Genomic DNA, 8815 nt, shown 5'->3' with positions numbered 1-8815 from the left:
GAAATATATATTCTGTAGTATTATACTGAAATCTCATACATGGAAATGCAGCAGGGATATTTCAGAACCACTTTCAACACATTTTTTTTCTTTCCATGATATTTCACTAATAGAGTTATGTTTTTATAATTTCAGGTCATTTATGCTCTTCTTTCGATACGTTTTAATGCACGCATCCGTGTGCGTACGTACACCGATGAAATTGCACCGCTGGAGTCAATAACATCGATTTTCAAAGGAGCAAACTGGTAAGTTAGACTTGAAACTCAAAGTTTCTTTAAACACACTCTCTAATTTTGCTGCAGGTATGAAAGAGAAGTTTACGACATGTACGGTGTTTGGTTCAACAATCACCCAGATTTACGACGTATTCTCACTGATTACGGTTTTGAAGGGCATCCGTTTAGGAAAGATTTTCCCTTATCTGGTTATGTTGAGGTATGTTTTCTAAATTTTTGAATCCGCGGAAGTTAGAAAACTTGCAGTAGGTATATCTAACATTATGTCATGCAGATTGTTGTTAAATTTGGCTTTTAGTTGCGTTATGATTCTGAACTCGGTCGCTGCGTATATGAACCAACCGAATTGGCACAAGAATTCCGAAAATTTGATCTGAAAACTCCATGGGAGTCTATGCCTAACTTCCGCGACGAATCGATGATGTCGCGCTATGAACAAATCGGTTTAGAGGAGCCTAAGGAAGAAACCGAGAAGGATAAGAAATAAATTATTTAAATTTGATGTAAACAGTGTATATAACAAATTTGCTAGAAAAAATCCATCGATTTGGCAAGCGAAGAACTGAAAATGGCTGAATTGCTCCATCCTCTTTTAAAAAAAATAGGTAGAAATGTCAAAGATAGGTGGAAGGCAAAAAGACGACAGATCGAGTGGATGAGGGCAAAGATATCATTTGAGTTAGGACAGCTAAAGTTGAAAATTACATTTTTTTCTTGATATTAAGGAAGGAAATTTTCCATTAATTTTATCACATTCGGTGCATATTTTAGAGTAAATATTTCTGATGGCATTATAAATTTTTTATTCCTTGAAAGAATCGCCATGGAAATCTTTACCACTCAATTCAAGTAGTAAACGTGTTTCATTTTTATTCGTTAGCGGACGTTGCCGGTTCAACTTATCTTGCACTTCGGTATCTATCATTTCCTTATACTTTTCTCCAATTGACCATACTTCAATATTTTTCATTTTAAACGTTATTTCACCGGCCAACCAACATTTTTCAAACGTACTAATTCCAGCAGTGGAATTACCACTGCTGAAATCCTCATGTAGAAAGAAGGACCAATTCTCACCATGTCCACCCATACCCTGAAAAATTGATTCCTTCGATTTAACGAAAATTTTGATGAAATTTGAATCAAATGCGATTAGGGTAGGAATTTAAATTACAATATAATAGTTGTTAATCAAGAGATGTAAAAACTGCTAGCTGAAGTTGCACAATAACTTAAATCACACATAAGGTGTCTGTCTGCTAAAAGCTGTCAGTATAGAGATTAGAGAGATTACTTCCGCAAGTCTAATCATTGTTGATACATAATTATTGCCGTAGTCACAGTGTCAGTAAACAAGTTGATGAAAGATAAGTAAGCTATAATTTTGAAAGTTCTAAAATGAAGACGTACGATTCCATTTGGCAATGAGACCTGGCCAGAATTGAGATAGCCGAAATTACCGTTGTAACCTGTGGCGCTGTAAATATGCAGCTTTTGTCGATCTTCAAACAGGAAGCACTGAACATTACCGGTATGGCGTGGACCACAAATGAATCCGTGGCTAGCAAATGCACCAAAGACACGGTCGGATGTTGTTTCGATGACAATTACACATGGACCTGCGCGATCCACACTTTTCACTAGTTTCATGAAACTTTCACCGTGTTTTTCGCTGAAATTCAAATTAGTAAGTAGTCCTACATGCACGAGCGTTTCTTTCAAAAACAACCGTTCGGATTTCACGTTTTGATTTAACCCCAAAATATAAATCATATGTGCCCTCAACTAAAAGATAAGGAACCAAAAATCTCAATTGATTTGTACGCTACAGTGTCTTACTTCGTCCCACGTCGCAAAACTTCCTTTTTTCTACTGAGTTACATTGGACAAATGTTGCCTTCTACAGAAAATGTATTAGGAACCCTGAGAATTAGTGAATTCTAGATTTGTTAAAATGCAGTTTTCAGGCAATTTGACTTAACTCTAAATCATGCAATTGGACTGTAAGACATTGTCTTTAAATATGATAAAAAACAATTGACAGTAAATGGAATCCTTGAAATTTCATCTCCATAATTGATGGGATGTTGAAAATTTGCATTTTCCAAGTCTGGTATTAAATAATTTGTAAGTAATCTGCAGCATCGAACCTTGAAAATAATAGCTTCCATCGATCTCTTAATTCTTCGGGTAAATTCGCATACAAAAGGCATATTGCAGCAGGAGTAAGCAAAGAGTTTTTGCTAATCTGTTGCAAAAGTTTCGTACTGTTCCGCGGTCCAACAAAGATGAGCTCACTGATATGTTTAATTATAGTAGGTAAGATAATTTGGCTTTGCATAAAACTACTTAAGGTGGATGGATCCAACTGTAACGGGATCCCTTCCATGAGAAAGTCAACAAGAAGTGTGATACTTGGTGGATCCAGTTGCTCACATTTGAAAAATGAAGAAATCATAACCTCTATAATCTGAAATATAGACGATATGTTAATCTGATCAACTGACTATTCGTAATCGAAATTTTATATGAATTATAAAATTTAGTGATATTTATTGAAGTTAGGACCTGTTTTATTGGTTGGTCAAATAGTAAGAGAACTTTTGCTTGTTGATCGAAATCACCAAGTATCATTTCAGCGAACTGTACAAAACGTTCCATCCTAATCTGAAATCTTTTGTTATATTAAGATTTTCAAGTAACATATTATCCAACTGATTCATCAAACATGATATCATGTAGTAACGATGTAAATTACTGAGGACATTGTTGATGCTATGTGTCTTGATAGTATATTGATCGGTTAATATATTATATTTAAATCTGGGAACTTACAACATTCTCGGGTTTACTTAATAAATCATATATGAACGACTGTAACTGCGGGCATATTGCTGATTCAGTATATTTCTGGAAAATTAAGAAATGGAAAAAGTTAATTTTGCGGAAACATTCATCGTATTTCAAAGTTTACAATGAAAGAAAAAAACGGAGAGCTTACATAGAAGACGGATTTATCAATGACAGATTCCTCATTAGCTATTTCGTAGAATCGATTTTTTAACAATAACTGGAAATCGTTTGTATTGTTCTTCTTACTTTCGGAAGGACTTTTTACTTTGCTTCCAACTTTGCCCATTAATTGGAGAACTATACACAAAGAGTTTCATATTTAAGTGAAAAATAAAAAGTGTAAGACAAATATTAGTGATAAAGATGAATTTCAAAGATCAAACTGGGTGAGAAAAGCAAGAATATATGGTCATTTGAGTGAGTAAAATGCAAAACTAAAATAAGAATTTAAAATTGTGTGTGGGAACAAACGACAAGTAAAGAGGTATACAACTATGAACAATTATTTTATTTTACTCCTCATTAAAAATTCGCCAAAATTATGGAAAAATGGAAATTGATGTAAATGCAGGAAATGAAAACAAAGCAAAATTAGTACCGGGGCGAGAACTGTTGCATGTAATACGGAAAACAATTTCAAATAAACTTGTTCAATCACAAATTTATTTGTCAGGAACAAATTTCAAAGAAACACGGAACCAGAATCATCATGACGACCACATCAAAATATTACACCGTTGGTTTGTAAAAAACCACACACAATCAAAATACAATTGCGTGCGAACTGTCTGCATGGCTGTGCGCGGATCGTTGGAGTCGGTGTCGTGCTGGATTGGCAGTATGGTTTGTGTCGCTTCGTGTAATCAGCCTTAGGAACTTAACTTACACCTCATGAGTCAAAATTATGAGTTGTCCATTTTCCATTAAGGCTAGAAGTTACAATACAGCTATTCATGCCAGACCTGTAGACAGATAATTGCGCCCTAACGGAGAACCATGTGACTCAGAATAATCTAACTCCCATGTTATAAATATGCCATTTTTTTCTTATAATTTTAAAATTTGAATTGTCTACATTTCTACATGTTTGATAGGATAATATTCATGGCACAGAAAAAATATGTTTTTTATTGCTATATTATTTCTATATTGTCCTAAATACATTATTTCTATACTATTCGAAAAAATATTTCTATATTATTGTAAAATTTGGTAGGAAAAAATATATTTCTAAGCAACCATACCGTGATATCAAGATTGTTCAGGAATAATGCTTCCTATTACCTTATTTCAGTGGTTTGCAACTAGTGCTCCGCGAGAACTAGAGCATATACCGTGATATGAGCTATGTGCAATGGGTAGAAAACATGCGAAGGTTATTCTTATCAATGTCTGATAAACTAATACATTTGAACTTTTAATTAAAGTTTATATCCAAATTAACAGGACTTATCATTTTTGATCCTTGTTGTCCCGGCTACAAATAAAAAGGCTAAAAATGTTCTCTGGTCAAGAAAAGGTTAGGAGTTATAGTTAGCTGAATGACAGTTATGCAGTGAAAATCGATTAAACATAGACCCACCTGAGGAATTATGAATAATAATATTATGAATTATAATACATAATTCTGACAAGGAATTTAATTTGAACTCTTAAAAAAAAGAATCCAAACAATGAGATGCATTATTTGTAATTATTGTCGGAAAATAACAAATAGGGAGGAAAAGGTTAGATGTGAATTATGACACTTAGCGTTGTAGTAATGATAGGCAATCCGGAATTCCGTTTATCCACAACATTCGGAGTAAGTAAATACTGTTGCATTGTTACTTAGCGAATGAGAGGGAAAGGGAAGAGAGCAATCCATCACTTACGGTACATAATTAATGGTAATATAATTGCAAAATACCAGTCATTGTTTGTTGTCGTAATTATCATTGTATCATCTCGGAAAGTAGTAACAATAATTTTGAATCAATAATATGAATAAGAAGAAGTTTGGGAAGGAAGAGGCAAAAGTTCGAATTGCTAGTAACCATAGAAAAGCAATACGGAAGTTGTAGACAAAAACCAATAATAATTACTTGGTACAACTCGTTGAGTTTGACCATACTTGGGGAGGAACCTAACGACTATCAGCACTATACTATCTGATATATCATATGTGGAAATATCCACTGCTAGCACGTGGATTTCAAAAACATGTAAAATCAATAATTCAAATACCTACAAGAACCGATAAAAATAAAACACCGTTACATCAATAGGTGTAATAAATAAGGTAGAAAGTAGCGCGCGTTTCACCGAACATTAAAACCAATATTTGTATTAGAAATATGCCAAACAAGAATGAAACATCTATTTTTTGTGTGATCTATGGAAACGAAAATATAGATAAATAAAAATCCATTTAAGATTAAATTTAAATTTGAGGAAGTATGAATTCGTATTTCTGGAATCCACAGTACCATTGTTACGATCATCTTAATCCAGCGCACTGTTACAGATTAATCCATCCGCTTAAATCAATCATCTGGACACAAAGACAGTGCAGATCATATAAGCGTTTATGAAAATGAGAAATATTATTTCTGTATTCAGCAAATGATAATTCAAAGACAAGGATAGTTAAAGCAAATCGTTGACAACGCAGGGAAATGACAGGGTTATTACTCAACATTGCTATGAGATATTTGAAAGTTCGACGAAAATCCGAAAATTGAATTGAAAAAGAGAACTTGGGAATCCGAACAAATAATATTGGAGTATTCACAGCAGAATGAATGAAATTATTTTTATACATATGCCAAAAATAACTCTAATTTATAAAATCTGCGGAGTAAAGTCTGTAAATCTGTTGATTAAGTACCTCTAGATGCAATTTTCTCCGAAAAGAGCAACCGTTTTCGAATTCATATGAAAACAATCCAACTTTTGAAGTATTTCAAATATTGAACTTATATGATAATAATTTCCTAATGAAATGACAGTGTCTTACATGTGTGAAAAAGAATAAAGAGACAAGAAGAAGGATCATGCTGTTAATTTTCCAGTCACCAAGGGTTTCCATTTGATTCGGAAAGCAGCAAATGACCTTAACAAGGCTCGCAGTGATCAAACCTGCAAGAAATACGAAACATGAATTTATCAAACGAATAAGGAAATATCGTCCACTGCAGCGTATTAGTTAATGATGCATGCCAGATAATATTATATAATAATCTCTGGGATACACCCATCATGCCAAATGCCAACATACTGCATTTAATCTATCTATTGAAGAAGTATCGGTTAGCGGCTTAAAACCGAATATTAATGTAAACTAGGATAATTTCATGTACTAAACTGTCACAACAAATCCATAACCTTGATATTCTTCTGATATAAAGATTATGATTTATTTCCCTTAAAAAATTATTTTGAAATTACGCGATTGCTAAATGGTTTAACATTCAGTCAAACTGTTCAGACCGCGCTTCTTAATAATTCCTAACCCACGTCTTTGCCATTTTCGAGTAATGTCTTTATCCACAATGACAAACATCATAATTTTATATAGCGAATAAACCAACGCTCTAACCATATGCAGTTTGTTATGGTTCCGGTTCAACTCCTGCTTGTGTCATTAGATCGGTTATGTTCTTTTCCAATTCATCGATGCGTTTTGTCATGTCATCTATACGTCCAATAATTTGATCAGACATACGTTGAAAACGATCCTGCGTTTGTTGCAATACTCCTTGTATCTGAAATGTATGTTTTCCTCTTCTCTGTCTAAAATATATCCTATATAAGGAATTCTTTCATGAAAATCTAAGAACAGAAAAAAGTTTTCCGATCTCAACTGTTATTAATTTAGGTATAGTTGTTGCGCTATATACTTTTTACTCCCGATAAATAGCTTCTTCTGTACATGCTCCATCCATGACCATACGTGGAAAAGAATGCATTCAATAACAATACAAGAAGATATAGAAAGAGAAAATGAGATCGTGATAATTCATCACATCTCTTACCCTTTCCAAATGTTTCCAAAAAACAAAAAAATAACCAGAGAAGTTAGCTCTTGCAAACTTTGATCGCCAGATCTCGCTTCCGGCAAAACTAAAGAATCATTTTCGTTAGCCTTTCTTGCTACTTCATCACTACTTTTCTCTGCATTTGGTTGCTGTTCACTCTCCATTTTGCAACTTTTTTTTTTTTCCTTTTTTTGTAATCCTTGAATTGAACTGGAACGAACCTAGTAAGAAAACGCATTCAAATCTTACGGATTTAGCCTCTATTTTAGCAAGGTTCAATACTTACCCAAGAATAAAAAGGGAATAATCAGAAGCATTGCATAGCTCATAGAAATAAGAAATGAGACTAAACACTTCAAATTATATTATCTTCCACCAAACCAATAACTGGAAGCTTCTTTGATAATACTAAGTAATTCGAAAAAAAGAAAAATCGAACTGTTTTTGAATGACAAATACAACCTGACTAAATAATTGAATCACATTCGTAGATGTTAATAACAACGAAGATTATTTGCAATCAATAGATACTTAAAAATAACAAGCTGGAAAATACTGTGACTTTAAACAATGACAAATTAAAGTAGAACGACGAATATCAGGTGTAATGCTTAAAACAAATATAATATTAAGAAACTTGATTGCATAATGGTCAACAAGCTCGAAATGAAGAATTACAACCGAACGACTTTGATTATCAAAGCCAAGAAAGTTGATTTAACAAACTACATAAGATAAAAAGCATGTGGAACAAATACATTCAAATAGCATATTTATCAGTCCAAATTTGTCATTTATCATCAGTTGACATTTTCGATTTTAAAGATAATAGTGGTCTTCGTAATTTATTATTTTTAAACAATAAAAAAAGAAAATCATAGTATGACATTTCATATCATTACACAGTAATAAAATATTCTTGTATTTATCAAACAAATGATTGCTGAAATCAAACCTAACTGTACTATAATTAAAATACTCATGTATATATAAACGCACACACGCAGACAAACACGCACTCATACGCACATACGGGGCACTACGATATTCGGTCATTATTACTGTCATCAGTAACTACTGGAAAGCCATATAAACGACTAATTTGCTTATCTACGAAAGCTGGAATATCTGGTTCTGGTATAAACTCTGAATCCTTAATTATCCGATAAACAGCTATAACTTCCACGACATTTATGCCTTTGATCCAAATTCGTCCATTAATGCCACTTGTTATTTCGAATTTTATATCTTTACCAATTAGTGATAACAGCTTTGAAGTTGGTGAAAGAATTCGACGTACAAGATTTAGGCTTGTTTTAAACAAAAATCCACCGGATGGTAATGGACCCATACCACGTGCTCGACCCTCGCCATCAACACATGTAAGCTGGAAACCATAACTTTTCCGTAGAAACTTGACACTTCATTAAAAGGATCGTTTCCTGCCCGAAACAATATCTACTACTTCTCCTTTCTCTGCTGTTATATTTTATGATTTTTAAATCATTTCCCACTTTATATCCAAGATAGTGATAAATATGTATCCGATCAAAAAGGCAAGTTATAGAGCTTGATGATAGAATGTACCTCTGGTTCAAGATGTTTTGTTGCAGTAGTAACAGATGCATAAATTAAATCACCAACTTTAAGTTTGGACGATTACGTCTTGTGGCACCTAAAAATCACATACAGTTAGAACGAATT

General features: G+C 33.3%; 5 protein-coding genes across 6 annotated transcripts in view; 2 read left to right on the top strand and 3 right to left on the bottom strand.

Moving 5' to 3' along the window:
• The window catches only part of LOAG_17980 (hypothetical protein), a 2800-nt gene extending 2010 nt beyond the window's left edge, over positions 1-790 (top strand). The window contains exons 5-6 of the mRNA XM_020450651.1: positions 306-438; positions 538-790. Of these exons, the coding sequence (XP_020305644.1) occupies positions 306-438; positions 538-726 (322 nt within the window). The 3' untranslated portion in view covers positions 727-790. The remainder of the gene's footprint in view (positions 1-305; positions 439-537) is intronic.
• A 251-nt stretch (positions 791-1041) lies between these two features.
• Positions 1042-3378, bottom strand: LOAG_10270 (TLD family protein; the record flags this gene model as incomplete). Its single annotated transcript, XM_003145797.1, has 6 exons — positions 1042-1332; positions 1650-1911; positions 2390-2709; positions 2808-2906; positions 3075-3149; positions 3241-3378. 6 exons carry the CDS (start codon positions 3376-3378, stop codon positions 1042-1044), a joined length of 1185 nt encoding a protein of 394 aa, XP_003145845.1.
• A 263-nt stretch (positions 3379-3641) lies between these two features.
• On the top strand, positions 3642-4431 carry LOAG_10269 (hypothetical protein; the record flags this gene model as incomplete). The annotated part of the gene is made up of 2 exons (XM_003145796.1): positions 3642-3935; positions 4387-4431. The coding sequence occupies 2 exons, from the start codon at positions 3642-3644 to the stop codon at positions 4429-4431; spliced, it is 339 nt and encodes a 112-aa protein (XP_003145844.1).
• Positions 4432-6685: 2254 nt separating this feature from the next.
• Positions 6686-7275, bottom strand: LOAG_10268 (heat shock factor binding protein 1; the record flags this gene model as incomplete). The annotated part of the gene is made up of 2 exons (XM_003145795.1): positions 6686-6838; positions 7144-7275. 2 exons carry the CDS (start codon positions 7273-7275, stop codon positions 6686-6688), a joined length of 285 nt encoding a protein of 94 aa, XP_003145843.1.
• Positions 7276-8021: 746 nt separating this feature from the next.
• The window catches only part of LOAG_17979, a gene marked incomplete at its 3' end in the record, with an annotated part of 2547 nt that continues 1753 nt past the window's right edge, over positions 8022-8815 (bottom strand). The window contains exon 4 of one of the 2 annotated variants that reach the window (XM_020450650.1): positions 8022-8498. In XM_020450650.1, coding sequence (XP_020305643.1) covers positions 8151-8498 — 348 coding nt within the window. The remainder of the gene's footprint in view (positions 8499-8815) is intronic. The other variant, XM_020450649.1, reaches the window with a different exon arrangement.

The sequence above is a fragment of the Loa loa genome (assembly GCF_000183805.2).
Source record: "Loa loa unplaced genomic scaffold supercont3.166, whole genome shotgun sequence".
NCBI classification, from domain to species: Eukaryota; Metazoa; Nematoda; class Chromadorea; order Rhabditida; family Onchocercidae; genus Loa; species Loa loa.
The sequence above is the reverse complement of the archived record's forward strand: the minus strand, read 5'-3'. Positions and strand labels throughout refer to the sequence as shown.